This window comes from Neoarius graeffei, chromosome 1, assembly GCF_027579695.1.
Source record: "Neoarius graeffei isolate fNeoGra1 chromosome 1, fNeoGra1.pri, whole genome shotgun sequence".
In the NCBI taxonomy this organism is placed as follows: domain Eukaryota; kingdom Metazoa; phylum Chordata; class Actinopteri; order Siluriformes; family Ariidae; genus Neoarius; species Neoarius graeffei.
This window is the reverse complement of record NC_083569.1, coordinates 15,032,883-15,055,601: the sequence shown is the minus strand read 5'-3', so window position 1 is coordinate 15,055,601 and position 22,719 is coordinate 15,032,883. Positions and strand designations below refer to the sequence as shown.

The 22,719-nt window shown below is 40.4% G+C and overlaps 1 protein-coding gene across 3 annotated transcripts in view; it reads right to left on the bottom strand.

Annotated features, from left to right (window-relative positions):
- The window catches only part of c1h22orf39 (chromosome 1 C22orf39 homolog), a 49,568-nt gene that overhangs the window by 5,913 nt on the left and 20,936 nt on the right, over window positions 1-22,719 (bottom strand). For all 3 annotated transcript variants that reach the window (XM_060929909.1, XM_060929900.1, XM_060929918.1), the window contains exon 2: window positions 61-228. In XM_060929909.1, the coding sequence (XP_060785892.1) occupies window positions 61-228 (168 nt within the window). The remainder of the gene's footprint in view (window positions 1-60; window positions 229-22,719) is intronic.

The window sequence follows — 22,719 nt, the reverse complement described above, 5'->3', positions numbered from 1 at the left end:
GTACTGAAAGACTTCAGTAGTACTGCAGCGATCATGCGATGCTTTACAACAGACACTAACCTTGGCATGTGGACTACGATTCCTCTCCCATTCTCTGCAAGCTTCATAGTCATCTTTCCACTGTAGGCAGACAGGTGACGTCCCGTACGTGTAGTAGTGATGCAAACGGTTGCGTAAACTCTTACAGTGTTTGAATTCGGTCCAGTAGACGTCACATACCCGCGGCGGCTGAGATGAAAAAAACATGCAGAGATTTTTAGTCATTGCTTCAGCGATGCTAAACTATCAACTGCTTCTTAACTTCAAAAAATGATAAATTATAAAAACTGTCAGTCTAGAATGACTGCTTCCGAGCCCAGAGAAGTCGACAGCGCTTCTGAACACAGTGAACATTGGGCTTCCTTTTTGCACAGTCAAGTTTTAAGTAGCATTTGTGAATGTAACTGTGTAATGTAGCTTGACAAAGGTTTGCCAAAGTAATCCTGAGCCCATGTGGTTATATCAGCTATAGATCAGTGACTGTTCTTGATGCAGTGCCATCTGAGGGATCAGCGATCACGGGTGTTCAGCTTAGGCTTGCACCCTTGCCCTTTAAGCTACGGTCGCACTCCAGCTCCTGATGCTTTGCGATGGGTTATCGATGAAAATGAGGCATTTTGGTGACAATGCATGGCGATATACAAGCGAGCTAAAAGTTGTAGTCACACAGCAGGTGAACACTTGACTGTCATGCCTTCGTGCACTCAAGCGGCCACGCTCGCTCACAGAACCCAGTCATTATGGGAAACACCTGATGATGATTTGAGCATGTAAAAACACAGAGGCTTTGCAAAGTACTATCAATCACCGTCACATTTGTTTCTAGCTGTGTTTATGACTGCTTTCAGTTTTGTTTGTGTTTTGTTTTTGTAAATAATCACACCTGCTAACAAACTCCCTTCCTGCACTTGGATCTGTCTCCTGCCACATACCTGGCAGAATACTTGCAAAGTCTCTGAAAACAGCATCCTTATATGCATGTGCTGATTGCGCTGAAATCAGCATCAGGCGTTTCCCATAACGACTGGGTGCACAATGCACCCTGAAGGATACCCGAATGTAAATGTATTTTTTAAGTCTCTGCAAAGATTAGACCATGCCATGCTGCTGTGTTGAGGCTCCCATGAGCATCGGGGACATGGATTTGAGACAAATACATCTCAAGAGGCTCGAAGGAGCTTCCCCCAAACCCATCTGTGTGTATTCGGTGCTTAGTTTACCGATGAAAACATCGCCACCAAATTTCAACGCATGCACTGAAATTTTTTGCAATGTTTTTGGCCACTCTTGAGGCGGAGACGCAACAAAACACACCTTGCGAAGTTCAGAGAACAATCACTGTCTCTTGAAAAATTGGTAGCATCACCGCCAATCATGCACTGCCAAGTATTCACAAACCCATCATGAGCTGTAGTGTGACCAGAGCCTTACTCACTGAAATTCCTCCAGATTTTAAGGATATTATGCACCATACAGGGTGAAATATTCAAATTTTCTCAGCTTTTTAATAGCAAACTGGAGATTCTCGACCCATCTTTGCTCCTTAAATACCAGGCCTTTCCTGGGCAACAATTTTGTCCCAAATCATGATTACAGTCACCTGTTGACATCACCTGCTTCAAATCTCATCATCATTAGCTCATCTGGCCGACAGGCGATGAGCTTATGCCATTTATTGTCCATCATCCACATTTCACGAGAATCACTTCTTCGCTCTCAATTCTTCACAGATTTTTATTCTTTTTGGCAGGAAGGTAGGTCTGCCTGCAGTGCCTATAACTTCCACCCAAATTTGCATAATTGCAATTAATAATGAGGATATGGAGTAATTAAGCCCTAATGAGCAGTTTCCATACAAATCGCTGCTTCTCCCTCAATTCTTCACTGATTTTGATTCTTTCTGGCATAAAGGCAAGCGTCCCTAGGGTGCATATAACTTCTACCCAGATTTAATTAATTACAATTATTAATGAAGTTATGGACTAATTAAGCCTTAATGAGCAGCTCAACAAAAATCACTTCTCTGTCAATTCTTCACCATTTTGGATTCTTTCTGGCAAATAGGTCGGTATTCCTAGGGTGAAGATAGTGACTATATACAGCTTGTAATATTTATTGCGCAATGTGGCCCACTTTAGGCTACGTTTACATTAGACCGTATCTGTCTCGTTTTCTTCGCGGATGCACTGTCCGTTTACATTAAACCGCCTGGAAACGCCGGGAAACGGGAATCTGCCAGCGTCCACGTATTCAATCCAGATCGTGTCAGCTCCGGTGCTGTGTAAACATTCAGAATACGCAGATACACTGTGCTGAGCTCTAGCTGGCGTCTCATTGGACAACGTCACTGTGACATCCACCTTCCTGATTCGCTGGCGTTGGTCATATGACGCGACTGCTGAAAAACAGTGCGGACTTCCGCCTTGTATCACCTTTCATTAAAGAGTATAAAAGTATGAAAATACTGCAAATACTGCCCATTGTGTAGTTATGATTGTCTTTAGGCTTGTCATCCTTCCACTTGCAAGTAGTAAGTGATATGCGCTGGGATCACACACACAGCGGCTCAGTCCTGAATCGTGGCTTGTGCACTTCACTCGCGCACTGTGTGAGCAGCGCAGGGCCGGAGTGCGCACCCTCCAGAGGGCACTCGCTGTTCAGGGCGGAGTGATTTGGAGCGCAGGATGCCTGCGGAGCCGAGCGTATCCGTGTATTGGCGTTGCTATGTGCACGCAAATCGTGTATTGGTGTTGCTGTGTGCACACTAACTGTTTTAAAAACGTTAATCTGATGATCCGCTGATACGGTCTAATGTAAACATGGGCTTAGATCATTCCTTCTGGACTAGAGTAAGGTCATTGACAGTCTCGTTTAATTGTTTTACCCTCATTACCTAGGCCTAAACTGTCCCTATCCCAACTGTTTTTGGAATGTGTTACAGGTCTGAAATTCAGGAATGGATGTATATTAACAAATTAAATGAAGTTGACCAGACAAAACATGAAATATTTTGGGTTCATACTGTCTGCAATGAAATACAATTTAAAGTCAATTTAGAAAACCACTTTTCTTTTTTTATTTGCATTTTCCATACCGTCCCAACTTTTTCTGATTTGGAATTGCAATTAGCTAGAACAGGGGTGGCCAACCAGTTGGAGACCAACAGCCACATTTTTTTACTGTGTTACCGCAAAGAGCCACATCATACACATGGGCACATGAACATCACCCATCCCTTCCTCTCTCTCTGTCTGTCTCTCTCTCTCTCACACACACACACACACACACCTCTGCTCAGCCAGATTAATAGTAAATGTCACACACCAACATATTTACTCCTACAGTACTAAGACCACAGGGTGAGGCCAGTCATTTTTAACAATGAACATTGTGTGCACTTACTATGCATGCTGCTTAGTGGGACTTATGGTCATTACCAAAAAAAAAAGCCAGACCATACACATGACCGCACATGAACATCACCCCTCCCTCACAGACGCACACGCTCACGCACGCACCTCTGCTCAGCCAGATTAATAGTAAATGTCACACGCCAACATGAGAGAAACTTACTCCTTCAGTCAGTACTAATACCACAGGCCAGTCATTTACAGCAATCAATACTGTGTGCACTTTACTATGCATGTTGCTTTGAAATGAGCTAATGACGACTGATATATAAGGCAGAATGGCTTGCCATTACGTTCAACAAAAAAGTATAAACTCTCCCACTCTGTTAAAAATGTCCTATGTTCGTCTTCATATTTTCGTTTTGCTGTGCATTTTTTCATTGCCATTTTGAGAGGCTACTTGACACAAGATGCACCTTGCCCAAAATCTTAGCGATTATCTCATGCACATGCGCATTTGACATGACCTGAAAATACCGTAATATACCCAAACAAAGCGAAGATGCATTTGACGAAAATACCATACTGAACTCAAGCAAAGCACACACGCACATTAAAAAAACACAAACACAAACTTCGATATGAAAGTAAGAGCCGCATGACACCGGGCAAAGAGCCGCATGCGGCTCGCGAGCCGAGGGTTGGCCACCCAAGAGCTAGAACATTAGAGTTCATGGGTGAACTCTGATGCTGGCTTGACGGAGCCCTCTGAACACACAAAAAAAGTTCAATTATATTAGTGGCTTCTGTTGTCTTTGATTTTAAAAATCAAAATGTTTAACAGTTAAGCATGTAAAGGTTAAAAGTTGAACATGTAATGATTAACCATTTCAAAAGCAGGTGGCATGGTGGTGCACTATGGTGCAGTGGTTAGTACTGTTGCCTCACAGCAAGAAGTTTGTGTTCGAACCTCATGGTTGTCTGGGGCCTTTGTGAGGTTTCCTCCCACAGTCTAAAGATTTGTGAATTAGGTCAACTGTTGACTGTAAATTGCCCATAGGTGTGAAAGGTTGGTTGTCTCCCGTGTTCATTCTGAGATAAGATTGGCAACCGGCCCAGGGTGAACCCAACCTCTAACCAGAAGTCAGCTAGGATTGGCTCCAGCTTCCACCGTGACCCTGATGGATAAGCGGCACAGATAATGGATGCATGGATTCCAGTTGATATTCTATTCTATGATATTTATCTATTGCTGCAAAGCTGCTTTGTGACAATATCTACTGTTAGAAGCACTATACGAATAAAATCTCTGCAATGGAAGCTTGTTTGCAGGTCATACACCAGTGGATGTTGTCATCCCATTGATTGAAAACACCTGACTCTAATTTCACCTTCAAATTAACTGCTAATCCTAGAGGTTCACATACTTTTGCCACTCACAGATATGTAATATTGGATTGTTTTCTTCAATAAATAATGACCAAGTATAATATTTTTGTCTCATTTGTTTAACTGGATTCTCTTTATCTACTTTTAGGACTTGTGTGAAAATCTGATGTTTTAGGTCATATTTATGCAGAAATATAGACAATTCTAAAGGGTTCACAAACTTTCAAGCACCACTGTATTATTGTCATGGTAGTAGTCATTCAGCAGGGGTTGCTATACTTCTGCACAAATTTAAATGACAAGTGCTAGAGACAGTTAAGTCTTCTGAAAGATGGGTGTTGATTGTTATCAAACAAGAAAACGGCAATGTTTATGGTTATAACTCACATCTGTATAACAAAACCTTATTCGCTCAGATATCCAACAGTGCCAGATAGCTCGTTAACAAATATGAAAGACTCGTTATTTTGGGAGGTGACTTCAATGAATGTGTTGATAGATTCCCTCCAAAATTGAGTCAAGGACCACTTGCAAATAATTTGATTTTATCTTTATGTTCTGATCTTTCTTTGATAGACACTTGGCGGTTTTTCAACCCTGACTTAATAGACTTCGCCTCGTCAAACAAAAACTCAACACTTAAATCAAGGATTGATCTTTTTTTAATTTCCCACCCTGCTATGCGTTTTGTTCAGGATGTCTCACGCTCATTTGCACTGCTGTCAGGCCAGAAGGTGATCACTATCAAATTGGGTAGCCAGCATGATGTACCATCATTAATGGGATATTGGAAGACGAATAATGCCTTATTAAGGGATGAGGACTTCAATAACAGTGTTGTGTTATTCTACTGAGAGATATAAGCAAAAATGGGAGTTCTTTAAGTACAAGATACCTTGCTGTTAAGAGATGTAAAATGATCAAGGCCAGCAGAAATAAATTAGAGGCAAAACTATTAACAACAAAAAATTATCCAAAAGAGGACATTACAGAAGAGCAGTTATTAAAAATTAAAAAGGTTAGCTTGCAGCTTGATGAGTTTTATTTGGATTTGTCTAAAGGAGCTTTTGTGCGAACGAGGGCCAAATGGTTAGAGGAGGGAGAAGAACTCCTCCAGTTTTTGTTGGGTTTTTTTGCATTAGAGAAGAGAAATGGACAAAGAAAAACTGTGACTTCTCTTAATATAAATGGAATAAAATGTAATGACCCTAGCTTAAATTTCCAAACACATTACTGCCCTTTTACAAAGATTTATACACATCTAGGTTTAGTCCCAGTAACTGAAGAATATTTATTGAAAGAATAAAAAAAAAAAAATACATCCCAGTTATTAATGATCGTTATAAAGCGGTTTGTGACTCTGATGTAACAGCTGCTGAAATAAAGAAAGCCCTCCACTCAGTGCAGAAAGGAAAGGCTCCCAGGATCAATGGGCTTTCAGTAGAATTTTATGTACATTTTGGGTATTCATCAAGGGTCCTTTGCTTTGTATGTCTGAAGAATGCATTGGACAAAAAGAAACGACCACTGCTATGAAGCAAGGAATTCTCACTTATATCTAAGCCAGGTAAAGACGCACTATTTATTGACAATTGGCATCCAATTTCATTGTTAACTATTGATTATAAAATGTGTTAGCCTCAGTTTATGCAAACAGACTAAAAACTGCCTTGGCATTATATCAAACAGTCTGGCTTTATTAAAAACCATCACATAAATAATATAAGGCTGGTGCTTGATTTACTAGATTATGCTGACGCTGTGCAATCTCAGGCTCTTGTACTTTTTCTAGGCTCTTATAAGGCCTTTGATACTATTGAACATAGATTTATCTTTCAGTCTCGAGTTATTTGGTCATTTTAATCAATATTATTGAGATGCTTTATAAAGATATAAATAGCTCTGAGATAATTAACTGCAATACATCTCAAAGGTTTGAGATTGAGCGTGGCATCAAGCAAAAATGCCCAGTTTCCCCCCCTTCTTATTTTTGCTGGACACAGAACTGCTAGCCTTAAAAGAAAAAATATATATTTTTTAAATACAGGTTATGAAGACAGTTTATATCATAATTTAACAATTCATGTGAATAATTGAAAATATGGAGCTCACACAACTAAGAGATCCATCTCCGAAAGTCAGTTTCTATGCAGAATGGACGATTTCATGGATGCCACTATTGAAAATATTTTAGCCAATCAGAAAAATCCCCCCGATCGTTTCCGGCAATGCTCTGACGTCATTTGGGCAAAAAACACGGAAGCTTCGCATATTGAGTAAGACTTGAAGCTGCCACTGGCTGGAGATTATTTCATTAAAAAGTTTATATGAAAAAAATTGAAATTCTAACGAAAAAAAGCGTGTGTGTGTGTGTGGAATAATACTGATGTCGCTGATAAACAGCGAGGGAAGAGTGAACAGGTGATGTACTCCTAGGTGACTGAATGGGAGGAGGCAACTTTTCATATATATATATATATATATATATATATATATATATATATATATATATACACACACACACACAAGTAGTGCTGCCGTGACAGCCTCATTCTGTGGACTGTAACCTTGCTAGACTACCTACAAACAGATTTGCATACAATCTGACTTACCTAAGGCCCTGTCCACACGGCAACGGATTCAGGTGAATCCGATAAAATTGTTTATCGTTTCGGCCTGGTGTCCACACGGCACCGGCGTTTTGGGTGCCCCAAAACGAAATCTTTTGAGAACGGGTTCCAGAGTGAAAAAATCTGGCAACGGAGCCATTGCGAAGTCGTCTGGATGAGTAGAACGGATTTGTTTACGATGACGTCACAACCACATGAGAGCAATTCCAGCGTTATGGACGTGACACTTGAACTCAAAATGGCAACAAATGACCCAGTGCATGTTTTATTGTCTCCCAGTATTTAAACAGGTGTTGCATATTTTAAGGCTGTACCATACTGGAGAAGTGACAGAACAAGAACAATTCCCATAGTACATCTAGGGCATGCCAGAAAACGCCAATAAAAGATGCGTTATGGACGTGACAGAAAAAGTATCACTTTTCTTGGGTGACTGTACATTTTTATCAAACTCTGTGAAATTGTAAACCTAATGTCGAAATGGAGATATCCATTTGATAGAGGGGTCCAAGGTGAATATTAAAAAAATCTTTGTTTAAAATATTTTGTATTTCATGCAGACTTTCGGAAGGAAAAGTCAGCATTATGGATGTGACGAAATTCCGTTATGGATGTGACGCGTCTGAAATAGACATGGCATATGTTTAGAAAATCAGCAATTTAACCACCATAACCCTTTGAAAAACTCTCTAAATATCAGCTAAAACTATCAAAGTTCTTAAATAATATTTAGGATGGCTATTGTTTTGCTGTTTTGTGGATTTTAGCATACATTTCTGTGGCTTGTGGCAATAATATAGAATTGTACATGATCAAAGTTGATTTTAGCTTGGGTTTTACATTATAAGAAAGAAAGACTGACAGTGACACATTAGGTTGGTTACAAATTGGTTCAACTTATTCACATCTGTAAAATACAGGCCTAGGTGATATCTCTGGGAGTGGTTTTGATGTATTACATGTTGCTTTATTTTTGCATGGTGAGGTTGACATTTACATGGAATTGCCCACGACTAGAACAAGCAGCACTCTCACACGCATCATTCGTAACAACAGAAATTGTTTACACATTAACCTGACTGACCTGCCAGACAGACAATTTACACCTGCTTTGATGAACAGAAAGTACAGCCTTCCACACAAAGCAACAGTTACCTGACTATAATGGAGGCAGAGGGGAAAAGGGTCAGAAGACCCTTCAACAGACTGTTTTGTATGAACCACTGCATTGCATTCACTTTTGTATACAGCTTTTCTTTTAAATAAACAAGCAACTGAACCATTTCTTGAATTTCTTTTTTTCATTGGATAAGACTGCTTTTCAAAATGTTCACACACAATATAAAAGTTATATAAATTATATAAAAATGCTTTTCAAAATGTTCACACACAATAAGAAAATTAAATTATATAAAACTATGCACACTAATAAAACTAATTTGTACACACAGAAGGCACGATTTCCTCGCGTAGTCGCAGCCATCTTCTTCTTGTTGTTGTTGTGCATTTGTTCCTGTGAGTGCTTCACGCCGGAGAGAAGAAGGGGTTTATGCGTGTAACAGACGTTGCGTTGTGTTGTTCACCAGTCTTTTTATTCTGAAGAAATGAGACACAAATACACTGCTGAGGACGGGCTGCAAACGTCCAGTGGCATTGGTGCTTACCTTTCCAAAACGAACTGAAAGAGGCCAGCGCCTCGTTCCCATAACTACCTGCGCTCTTAAAGGGCCAGCGCAGAATTTCCCTACCACTACACACAATGGCAAGTGGAAAAAAATAAACCCGTTACATGCGCATGCGTCCTACTACTTCTTCTATTGTTCTGGTGTCTCCGATGGGACCGTCCTACAGCGCACGTAGAGGTGTGGCATGTGTATTGCATCGTTTTCAGCAAGCGTTGCGTTGCCATATGGACCTGATATTTTACTGATCCGTTGCCCATGTGGACGCGATATTTTTTTTACCCACTAAAAAAAAAAAATCTCATTGCCGTTGTCGTGTGGATGTAGCCTGAATCTGTCGAAGAGGCAAGTGAAGTGTGAGTTTTTACACGTTCCTGGCAGCATAAGCACTCATTAGCACGCTTAACATGCTCTTGATTCATTCATGAAAAACTTCATGATGTCATCACCAGGCTAGCCTACCGTAATTATCGTAGTAGACAGTCCAACCCCAAGTACTAAAAGGTAAGAAGGTAGTGGAATAAATGCCATATGCCGCACAGAGACAGACCTCACACGGGCTGACTGGAATGGTCCTTTGGGTGCATAAACAGCACATTCGCAGCTCGTGTGCTCAGAACATTTTGAAGAAAAATTGCTTCACTCAAACAACTCGGCTGCACCGGGCATTAGGAACACCATACAAGCCAGCGCTGAATCCAGATGCGGTTCCCACAATCTTCAGCAAAAAAAGTGGACAAGACAAACGAGACAACACGGTCAGTAGTCCGCAAAAGAGAAGTTCAAAGGGTAAGAAAACTCTATGAATATTGTTCACTTGTTTGTAACCAACTGACATGGTAATGCTTGTTTATCACGATCATCGTTATTCATGTCATTGTCCAAAATATTCAAGGAAAACAAGTGAAGAAATGTCGCTGGCACCATGGTCCATTTTGTCGAATATGGCCATGTATTGTAAGTGAAGTCACACTTTATGGAAACCATTCGGAGTTCTTTTAGGTATGCAGGAATTTGTTTGTGGAATAGCCTACCTCGATCACTGCAATCTAGTCAAACACGTGAAACCGTTTTTATGGAGTAAATTCCAAACCCAACTTATTTTTGCAGGCTTTGCTCTGGCGGAGCTGTACATGTTTAGTGGTCAAATGTTCTAAATACAGTTTAAATACAAACTTAAATCTTTTCTCTCTCTCTCTCTCTCCAAGAAAGGAAAAGTAGGATATGTACCGTGCATGATTGCCGCACCGGTACCACTTTTTATACCTGCATTTTTAGACACGTTTTTCCCAAAATTAGAGAATTTAAACACACTTTCGCTTTCGTCTTTGTGAGAATTTCGGATTTGGGACGCACTTGTCCAGTAGACGGGAGACCGGTGAAACGTTCAGGAGAGGAGACAAGCACGGCTGAACAACATCGGCAGGGCTGATCTAACAGGCTAAAACCAAAACAGCTCATGTTTGTACTAATCATTTTATCTCCGTGATGAAAGCCAGGATAATAATTTAAAAAAAAAGTGTGAGACGGTTACAGCAACCGCCTCTCTGGCCTCACGGCCTGGACACTGATCCATCACCTGAACCTCTGGTTTGGTGCATCAATTATCATTTTTTTCCCTCCACTGTGTCCGCTTCGCTGCGGCCTGAGGCCTGCTCCTTCCGCCCTGCTCTGCAGCCTGAGGCTTGCTTCTTCTGCCTTGCTGTGCGGCCTGGGGCCTGCTTCATTCACCCTGCTCTGCAACCTGAGGGCTGTGAGGTAACCATCCGGACATTAACCCAATCCAAGCCTCCAGCATAGCCTATAGTTTTACTGTTTTTCTTCTACAATGTCGCTAATCATTGTATTATACTTTATTTCTTTGTGTGGGCTAGCTTGGTGGTGGCCCCACATGTGTGGCATTCCTCCTCCTACTATAACATCATCTCAGGAGGATATATTAGTTTGGGTAGGCTTCAAATCTAGCTAGGAAAATGTGACTTTTCCCTACAATGACTGTTGTAGAGTTACTCTTACAACTTCACTTGAACAAAGGGTAGCAGTGTCTTTGAATATATCCAAGTGGTTGCTTAAATCTGACATGTCTCTTCAGTTTTGCTGTCTCCTTGTTTTGAGTGAGCATTTTTGTAGTTCTACAACCTCCTTTATTGCGAACACTTACTCCTCCAGTCTAGTGTCTGATGTAAAAGATTGTAGCACCAGGCTAAATAAAAACGTTTAGTTTTACTATTGTTATTGCTTTCAGGGAACATTGAGACTAATCCAGGCCCTGATTCACAGGCACAGTGTTACACCCCTGCAGATTTTAAATCCAGAACTGGTCTTGGACCAAATCATATAAATGTAAGGAGTCTACTAAACAAGATGGACTTGATAAAGGTCTGGATAAACTCAACAAATGCTGATGTTATTGTTTTATCTGAAACCTGGCTCACAAAATCTGTGCTTGACAAGGATATTTGTATTAAAGGAAAAGGCAACTTTTGTACAAAATCACCACAAATAGATAGATAAATATATAAAGTAATCGATCATGGAATTTATAGAGAAAGAAGAGACCGCATAACAGTATCTTTTAACTTTTAATAATATGGGCTTGCGCTGAGCTCAGCGAAGATGCGTTCCGCCATATTGATCTACTGCGTGACGTCATGCGGCCCACCACTGAAAAGAACTCTTCAGTGCTTCATGGTAATAAGGTAAAAAACCAGTACAATCGCTTCTTCAAAGTTTCACCACATGGTTTTATTTATGCAACTTAAAGCTCATAATACTGTATAACTTTGGTTGAGTAAAAACACGGAGCAAAAACATGGCTGAATCCTGAATGACTCCTATTTGGATTTGTCCTACCAATCCTACTGCGCATGCACGAAGCGGCTCGGCTCGGTTTTCCCTTTCGGGCGCTCTCGTTTTCTGTTAGAATTTGGTAAAGAAAAAAATATATATATATTATTTACCAGCTTACCGGGTCCATGAACATAAATCTGACAGCTGACAAGGTCGGGATATAAACGACTCGAATACAAGCCACCCGCCAGGACTCCTAATCACAGTGATCTGTTTGTAAACACTCACTACGTTTACATGCACATAGAGAGAATCGAATTTCTGCCGTTGCTCGACTGAAATCGAAGTTCAAAATGCCATGTATACACCTTAATTCGGCTGAAATTGAACCGAACTTGATTTCTCGGAATCGAGCTACACGACCTAGTTTATGCGATTTCTGCCGAGCTACTTTGTGCATGTATACCCTATCGAGCTAGTTGTCGAGCTACTTCCGGAAGTGACGAGTGACGAGACCACAAGCGGGAAACACAACAGCCTCGGTCGGCATGACAACAGTAGTAGCGAGCAGCAGAAGAGGAACAAACGAAGAAGAGAAAATGGCGATGTAGAGCTCTCTGAAGTGTGGGTGGAGCACAGAGGACGGCAGGACAAAGCTTCTGGTACTAATAGGCTTTTTATTGTCAGACTTTTCAGTTTAACAGCCTACTTTTATTCTTGAGAGAAAAACACACGCGCGCGCGTTGTGTTCTAGTCCCGGGATGAGCTCTCCCCTCTGCTCTCTCTCTGCCTCCTTAAATAGGGCGCGGTTACTGGGAAGACACACAAACACAGGTTAATTACCGTCAGGTGAAGTGATTCTGCCACTCACCTTCCCTGGCTCCGGCCTCCTGTCACAGACCGGCGCTTGACCACGCCCCCACTGCCACAGGCAAGCAGAAACGTGCACTTCTGGCGCAATGAGGAGACAGAGTTCATGCTCATTCAGCTTAAGGAGTTGAATATATTAAAATTCATGGACGGGAGAAAAACGTGCAATGGAGAACACGGAACTGATAACTTTGTTTACACTCTTTAATAGCTCTTCTTCATGACGACAACCGGAAGTGTACCAACACGATGGGGCGTGTTGCGCCACCTGTGGCTCGGATGCACAATGCACCTCACACAATAGCCCGATTTCATTGTGTGCATGTAGGATTGAATTTCTCTGGCACCCTGCTGGGACCTTCAGCTCGATTACCAACAGCAGCTCGATTTGGATGTGCATGTAAACGTAGTCACTGTTTTCATGGGCCCAGTGACGTCACAGGTCAGAGCAAGGTGCATTAACGAAAGATTCTGATTGGTTTATAGTTGCCCACAATCTCAAAATGGCTGACTCCTCCAACTTCGACTCCTCTGTGTCAATTCATGATTTCAAAGTTAAAAATATTTTTTCATGTTCGATATATAATGAAAATAATTAACGGAATTGATTACGTATATGTTTTTCTCCTATTACACACCTGGTTTTGTACAAAAGTTGTCTTTTCCTTTAATGGTTATGTTCATCATGCTGATCGTCCAAGAAAAGGGGGCGGAGTTTCGATTTATATCAGGAGTAATTTTGATGTTAATTTAGTGCTTAAAGAGTCAGTATCTAAAGAGCTTGAGTTGCTTGCTCTTGAAATTGAATTATCGAAGAATTATATTGGTAGGATGTTATGGACCACCATCTGCTTCTAAAAATGCATTATCTTCCCTTATGAAGTTTTTATCACAGCTGAAATACAATGAATTACTTTTGTTGGGAGATTTAAACTGGGACCGGCTTATGCCTGTGTCCGATCTGAAAGCACAATGTGATTCTCTTAATCTCACACAATTACTTCCCCTACTAGACCCCAACCCCAAATGTTTTCAAAAAGCAACACTCATTGAGTTTTACTTGTCTATGACTACTAAAAGCTTGAAAAAGCCAAAGAAATTTTGGAAAGCAATTAAATCTTTGTCTTCCACCTCTAACTCAGTCTCCCTTCCAGTATGCTGATTGATGGGGTAACTGACAAAACAGATATATTAAATTGTTTTAACAAACATTTTATTTCTTCTGGGTTTTTGTTTAACTCTAAAAACCCTTTTAAACAACCCTCCCCTAGTTACAAGTCCTCTAATGACCCTTCACAGGTTGATGGGGCCGCTGGCAATGTTCAGGCTTTTAATTTCACCCCTTTTTCTACAGCAGAGGTTGCTAAAGCACTAAAAGACCTTGATCCTAAAAAAAAAAAAAAAATCACCAGGACCAGATAATTTGGAGCCTTTCTTTTTAAAACTGGCATCTGAAATTGTAGCTGTTCCACTGTGTTACATTTTTAATCTTAGTTTGTCGACCAATGCAATTCCCAAAGTCTGGAAATCTGCATTTGTTATCCCCCTCTTGAAAGGAGGAGATCCAACTCTCAAACAATTACAGGCCTATTTCTAAACTGTCTGTTCTGGCTAAGGTACTTGAATTCCTTGTCAGTCAACAAGTAAAAGAATACCTGGCAATTAATTCTATTGTATCAATTTCCCAGTCAGGATTTCGCAAAAAACACCACCATTACTGCAACCTTGAAGGTTATAAATGATATTACAGAAGTCTTAGATAAAAAAAAAACAGTGCCGTCTTTCTCATTCTATAGATTTTTCTAAGGCTTTTGATACCGTGGACCATAACATTTTGACTGAACATCTTACAGCAGTCGGGTTTTCTGTACATGCAGTTAGATGGTTTGCAAACTCTCTTAAAAGACAGAACCCGGGCTGTCCAGTTAGAAGGTGTTTCTTCTGAGGTTCAGTTTGTCCACAAGGGGGTGCCACAAGGTTCAGTATTAGGCCCCTTGTTATTTACCTTGTATATAAACAATATTGGAGTGAATATCCCAAATGCAGCCTTTCATTTTTATGCGAACGATACAGTCATATATTGCTTTGCACCCACGGCCTCAGAAGTGTTTGCATATATGCAGAATGCGTTTAATAGAGTGCAAGAACAACTCTGCCAATTGCAACTTGCTCCAAATGCTGATAAAACAAAACTTACGTTTTTCACTAATTCAAAATCAGCAAGGTTAAAGTGGCATTCCACCATTGGATGTATTCTTTGGCATAAAATACGACAACATATATAAACGGTATCACTAGATAGAGAAATCTTTTAGCTTCAAAACGTATATCAAACAATTTTTTGACAACGACAAGTATATCAATTTTGCGACCAAAGTCACCTACCCTTTTAATTTCCGCGCGGTAGTGAAACATGATGTCATCGGCAGGTTCCCCTTCTTGTGTACCACGTGACGTATCCTACCGCTTGGATTTGTCCTACTAAGCCTACTGCGCATGCGCGAAATTGCCTACTGCGCATGCGCGAAATCCAGGAGGGCAGGAAAATTCAACAGTAGTAGTGATGGGAATTTCGGCTCTTTTGGCTCTTCTTACTATAAGGAGCCGGCTCTTTCGGCTCCCAAACTGCTCCTGAGATTTTATTTTTGATTTAATTGCTGCAATTAACTAGTTAATTAATTACATTATTTATATTTTATCAATAGGATGTTTTCCATTTTATTTTTTAATTTTTGTAGCCATTGTAAAGCTTTGTAAAGTATAGCAGTGTAACAATGTTCTAGCTATAGAAATAAAACTTACCAATTAATAAATTATTTTCTCACAAACATAATGCAAAACTGTATTATATTACCAATATAAAATACACAGAAGACATCAACTGTTTATCCTTTATGGCTTTATTTCACACTCGACCTTGAACAAAATGCCACAAAATAAATTATGAAGTATAAATCAGGCCTAAGAAACTATGAAGCAAAGTTGGAAATTATTTTAACAAACACAGAACAAATGTGCAACAAAATATTTTATTAAATAAAATATTAAATAAGTATATAAAATAAGTATAAAAAGTATAAAGTACAATGAACAAAGAAGTAAAAATTACAACGAAGTGTCAATAACAAAAAACTATTTACATTAAGGCTGCACAAACTCTCAGAATAAGTCTTTAGTGGAGATTGGCATTGAGGAAAACCACGTGTCTCAGCTTGGAAGGGCTGATTCTATTTCTCCTCTCAGTTATAATCTGTCCTGCTTTTGAAAAGATCCTCTCTGAGGGGACAGATGTTGCCACTATACACATCCTCCGTGCCATCACGTGTGTAAGCCGTGGATAGAGTGCAGCCATGGTCTCCCACCAGCTTAGTGGGTCTGCGTTTCGCTGTAACAGGGGCTCCTTTGAATGGTAATAGACAACACAAAGACGCAATCGGACAGCAACTTTTTTTGTGAAAGTCTCTCTCTCTCTGAGGCACCTAAGGACAAAAAACTAATTTGGCTCCCCAACTCGGCTCCCACCGAAGAGCCGGCTCCCGTCGTTCACTTCAAAGAGCCGGCTCTTTGAACCGGATCGTTCGCGACCGACACATCACTAAACAGTAGTTTTGTCCTACCGATCAGCTGGGCTGATAGAAAATCGGTGAGTATTTCACGCATTTGCCGATTTTTATTTTTTGTGGGTATTGGTCGAGTCTTTGGCCGAGTCAAATAATTTGTAATGACTTGTTGTGAATAATAAAACGGTCTGCATGAGAACTTGCTAACTGTAATGGCGTCATGTGTTCTGCGCATGCGCAGTAGGCTTTGCGCATGCGCAGTAGGCTTGGTAGGACAAATCCAAGAGGTGGGATAACTTTACAGAACACCGACACGTGGTACACAAGAAGGGGAACCTGCCGATGACATCACGTTTCACTACCGCGCGGAAATTAAAAGGGTAGGTGACTTTGGTCGCAAAATTAATATACTTGTCGTTGTCAAAAAATTGTTTGATATATCATTTTGAAGCTAAAAGATTTCTCTATCTAGTGATACCGTTTATATATGTTGTCGTATTTTATGCCAAAGAATACATCCAATGGTGGAATGCCACTTTAAATCAGTTTGCCATTGTCACCAGTAATGGTCAACAAATTGAACTTGTATCTACTTTTAAATATTTGGGGTTCTTGATTGATGGCCATTTGTCTTTTAAGGCACATATTCTGTACATTGCTAAAAAGCTGAAGGTTTTACTTGGATTTTATTTTCAAAATAAGTCTTGTTTTTCCTTTGAGGTGAAACGGAAACTGGTGGAGCTGACCTTTTTTCCGATAATTGATTATGGTGATGTGTTATATATGAATGCCTCTGCTCAATGCCTCCACGTGCTGGATAGAGTGCATCATAAACTGTGGAGCTCCAACTCATCACTGTGTCTTATACACTAAAGTAAATTAGCCATTTTTATATGCGCGCCGGCTCGGCCATTGATATGTCTATCTACAAGGCTATCCTTGAGATGATTCCATCTTATTTATCATCTCTTTTAATCCTGAATAATAGAGCCTACAGTCTTCGTTCTCTGAACTTTTTACATTTTACTGGTCCTAGGGTTAGAACAGAAATGGGGAAGAAAGCTTTTAGGTTTTCTGCTCCAACTACATGGAATCATTTGCAGTCAGAGCGCAAACTCCATAATCTGGTATCTCTGAAAGTATTTAAGTCCATAATAAATCCCATTGTTTCAAGGCTTCATGAGTGCAAATGTTTTATTTGAATGGAAATGTATTATTTGATCTTGACCTGATTTTGTAAATTCAGTTGTTTATTTGTATTTTTATGTCCATGTCTAATGTGACAATGTGTTGAAACTGTTGTTTTCTGCTGCCACTCTTGCCCAGGTCTCTCTTGTAAAAGAGATCTTCAATCTTAATGGGACAAACCTGGTTAAATAAAGGTTATAATAATAATAATAATAATAATAATAATAATAATAATAATAATAATAAACCCAGTTTTATGATGTGTATTTAACTAATTTTTAATCATTTTGATGTTTCTGTAATCTAGTTGTACTCTGTGATAATTACAGTTAGCATATATTTTTGTTTATACAATTGCGTCAATTTATTATTGTCTCATATTTTATTGTTTCCTGCTGGCATCAAGAGGGCCATATTGGAAATGTGTATTTTATACTTTGTGTTGTCCTCGGTGATTGGACGGTCTATCACGGTAATTACGGTAGGCTAGCCTGGTGACATCTTGAAGTCTTTCATGAATGAGTCGAGAGCATGCCAACGAGTAGTATAATGCATAGTTTCAGCCTTGTTTTACAGGTAAAGAGTTCAGGTTTGCAGCTCATTATACATCTGAAATACTGTATTAATGAAAAGAAAAAACACTGTCACCTTAAGGGGTGTTCACACGGCAACTTTTACTCTGGTGTAGCACCGGGGCTGCCCCGGTAGAGCGTTCACACGGTACAAAGTTATACCGGTGTAGCCCCTGAAAGCTGCTTAAACCGATGCAAATCTAACCCTGCTCGGGAGGTGGTTTAAGAAATTTACTCCGGAGTAGGGCTGCAACAACTAATCGATTAAATCGATTAAAATTGATTATTAAAATAGTTGGCAACTAATTTAATAGTCGATTAGTTGGGTCTACGTTATCATACACATAACTGCAGTTGCTACTCCCTAATGTGGGGGCAGTAAAGCACCATTAAGCTGGATACCGACCGCCGTAAAAGAAGAAGCAGGAGAAGCGAACCAATGCCGTGCTTTGTGTAGCTCACCTGGAAGAAGCGTTTGAAAAATGGCGGAGGAGGCTAACGTTAGTAGAGAGAAAAATGTCCGACCCAAGTCATCAAAAGTATGGGAGCACTTTACATTAACGCCTTCAAAGAACAGCGTTAGGTAGACCCCGAAGCCGCCGCCAGGCGCCGCTAAAACCGCCATTTAGAATTTGAGCCGCCGCCAGCCAATAATTTTGTAAGCCAATTTGAGCCGCTATCTAATAAAATTTGGCTGAGCCACTAAGAATTGTGTACATCAAATAATGGGTTTATCCACATCATGAGCTACAAGAAAAGTGACACAAACATGATCAACTGTACACACTAGTAGTAACACAATAGAGACGTATAGGCATACACTGTAGAGATTTAGAACTGATATCACAGCACAGAGAGCCACCACAAGCTTGCCGTTGTGACTACCTGTCTGGCTTCCCGCCCCTCACACCGTTACCACGATACACTGGGGAACCCGGGAACCCACCCAGGGCATCAATCGACTCCGATATCGACGAGATGGCTGCATTCTTTGCCGCTGCTGAGGGAAAGTGTAAAGGTATTTTTTTGTTGTTTGTTTCACATACTTCGAGATTGATAAAAAAAAAAGTACTCCACCACTCTACTTTCATCATAGTAAGATAGCTGCCAGTCCTTCACTGGTCATTGCTAGTGAGAGTAGATAGCTAGATGCCTTCCTCGAACAATCCAGATTAGCTTATTATTAGCATTGAACTACAATCTTGCTAGATTTATATTTACAATGAAGTAAGAGACCAGGGGACCTGTGGTAATTTGCTATTTATTCCCCCCATTTGTTTGATCCGTTCGCCCGGATATATGCCACACAGTGACGTCCAGTATCAGCCATTTGTAGCCATAAACATTTTGGTGGCTGCAGCAGCCATTAAGGTTTTGGCTGAGTCAGCTAGCCAGCCAATAATTTCATCAGCCAGCCATTATCCTGAAAACAAACGGCTTCGGGGTCTAGCGTTAGGTGCAAAATGTGCAGAGCTGATCTCGCATGGCACGGAAGCACAACATCGCTGAATGAGCACCTGAAGAGGAAGCACGTTGGAGCCATGGGTGAAGGAGATTCACGGTAAGTTAACGTATCACTTATCCATCAACAAAACTGGAGAAAACAGACAGAGAGCATTTCTGTCCATTAAGTTTATTTTTAAATTGGCCTGAAATCGTGCGTTTGTCCGTCAAAACGGACACAAATCTGCCGGAAACTGTAGATATATTTGACGATAATTAGCTGAAATTAAGTCAGAGACACAGGTGGATAACATGACTTTGTGAAGTTTTTGGATTATTTTATGCAATTATTCAGGGACAGTTTAACGCGAATCCTTCATTTCTTCATAACAGAAACTTGAGCAATATCTGGTCAAATATACAGGGATGCAAACAGCACGCCTTTTGGCGGATGGCGCCTTTTTCACGGCTGAATCGCGCAGATCCGAATTTTTTTTGGGGGGGGGGGGGCGTTGGAGTGTCTGATTATAATTTCAAAGTAAATTCTGTATTAAAATTACTAAATAAGCAAATCCGTTACAGTCCATGAAACAGGAAGTATAAGGATGAGGAAAAAACAGTTTAAATCGGGAAGCTGCGCACATTTGCGCAGTCCTGCCGCTCAGGCAAATGTGCGCAGCTTCCCGATTATTGTCAGCACATGGCAGCATTACCCAATGTTCATTTGTTTTTCATTACAGTTATTTAAACTGTTCACCATCTTAAAATTCAAGACTTCAATAGGATTTTGTTTGACAAAATAATATAAAGAAATGGTGGTTGCACTATATAAAAAAAGATGTTTTATGTGATTTTATTTTCTTTACATTAATTCAGCGGCTACAAAATTTTTATTTTTATTTATTTTTTTGTACTCAATGTAGCATACATTTAATTTTTTCATGAGTTGGAAACAACTTTTGAACAAAGACAGTTTAGTTAATTAAATAAAATGCTGGAAATCAAATTGCTTTTTTTCCTTTTTATCCGATTAATAATCGATTAATCGAAAAAATAATCGACAGATTAATCGATTATCAAAATAATCGTTAGTTGCAGCCCTACTCCGGAGTAAATGCTAGTTTGCAGGGCAGCACCGATATAAAATGGGACGTCTGAACACTACAGGGGTAGACTCGCTACGCATGAGGAGAGTTGATTACATACAGGCATTGCATAATTTGCATCCTGGTATTTTGCACTTCCAAAATGGCGAATATCAACAACAGAATTGCGTGTCTTCCAGTGTTGCCAGATTGGGCGGTTTTAAGTGCATTTTGACGGATTTGAACATATTTTGGGCTGGAAAACATCAGCAATATCTGGCAACACTGGTGTCTTCATCCACGTTGTTTTCCTGGCGCTTGGTGATGCCATGACAACCGGGAAAAGGAAGTACATTTTCACGCATGCGCATATTTCATTTCCGCATTATTACTATCGTATAGCACGGTCGCAAAAACTGTCGTGTGAACGCAAGTGGGGCTGCACCAGTGCTAACACGCTTCTCTCTAGTAAGCAGGTTTGTGACGTGTGAACGCTCCACAAAATTTACACCGGTTGTAAGATATATCGCAACAAAATACATCAGTGCAGCATCGATGCAAATATGTGCCGTGTGAACACCCCTTTAGTAGACCTTTCACTTTGCCCCTTCAGTACTGAAGAGCTACACTCAGCCTTGCACCCAAATGACGTCACACAGCGTCCTTCCAACAGGCAACATGGCAGCCTCCTGGTGGCATTAGAGCAGCAATACAAAAACGCTCACAACTAAGGCGGTGTTTACATTAGACCGTATCTGTCTCGTTTTCGTCGCGGATGCACTGTCCGTGCACATTAAAACACCGGGAAACGACTCCACAGGCGGAACAACTTGAATCCGCCAGGGCCCACGCATTCAACCCAGTTCGTATCTGATCCGGTGCTGTGTAAACATTGAGGAACGAGGATACGCTGTGCTGAGCTCTAGCTGATGTCATTGGACAACGTCACTGTGACCTCCACCTTCCTGATTCGCTGGAGTAAAGAGTATAAAAGTATGGATTAAAAAAGTATAAAAAAAAAAGTATATTAAAAAGAGTATAAAAGTATGAATATAATGCTTTGCCATTCTTAAATGTTGTTCATGGTAAGATGCAAATACTGCCCATTGTGTAGTTATGATTGTCTTTAGGCTTGCCATCCTTCCACTTGCAAGTGGTGATTGACTTGCGCATGCCCGATATGCACTGGGATCACACACACAGCGGCTCAGTCCCGAATCACTGCTCGTGCGCTTCACTCGCGCGCTCTGTGAGCTGCGCAGGGCCGGAGTGCGCACCCTCCAGAGGGCACTCGCTGTTCAGGGCGGAGTGATTTGGAGCGCAGGATGCCTGTGGAGCCGAGCCGCTGAGGAGGAATTTACACATTTCAACTTACGTGCCGTCTAATTAGTCATGTGATTAGCGTATCCGTGTATTGGCGTTGCTGTGTACACGCGAATCGTGTATTGGCGTTGCTGTGTGCACGCGAATCATTTTAAAAACGTTAATCTGATGATCCGCTGATACGGTCTAATGTAAACACCACCTAAATGGTCAAACGTGCCTGAAACTTTTCTTACAGGCTCTCAATATTACAAGCTACCAACCCATGCATGTATTTACTTTACATTTTCTATTCCTTTAAGCATAGCTCATGATCTAGAGTTTAAGGGGATAACTATTTTTGACAGAGAAATTAAAAATCGCACAACTGGCAGATGACTATTTTATTCCTCTCTCATCTCATTATCTCTAGCTGCTTTATCCTGGTTGAGTATTTCTCTAATGCCTCAGGCCTTAAACTGAATGTTTCCAAGTGTGAGATATTATCCTTACGCAAGTGTGATGATACTAGTATTAGCAATATTCTTATAAAAAAAACAGTTAAATATTTAGGAATTCAGATAACCAAGGATCCCAAAGATAGACAGCACTTAAACTTTACAGGAAAAAAGGCTAAAACGAAAAACATTCTTAAATCTTGGTTGCAAAGAGATTTAAGCATGTTTGGCAGAATCAGGGCTCGACATTAACTTTTAAACCCACTTGCCCTGGGGAGCAAGTGGGGATAAATTTCCACTTGCACCCCATTTTGCGAGTACCAATTTTTATTTATTTTTTTTTTTTTGGAAAACCATAGAA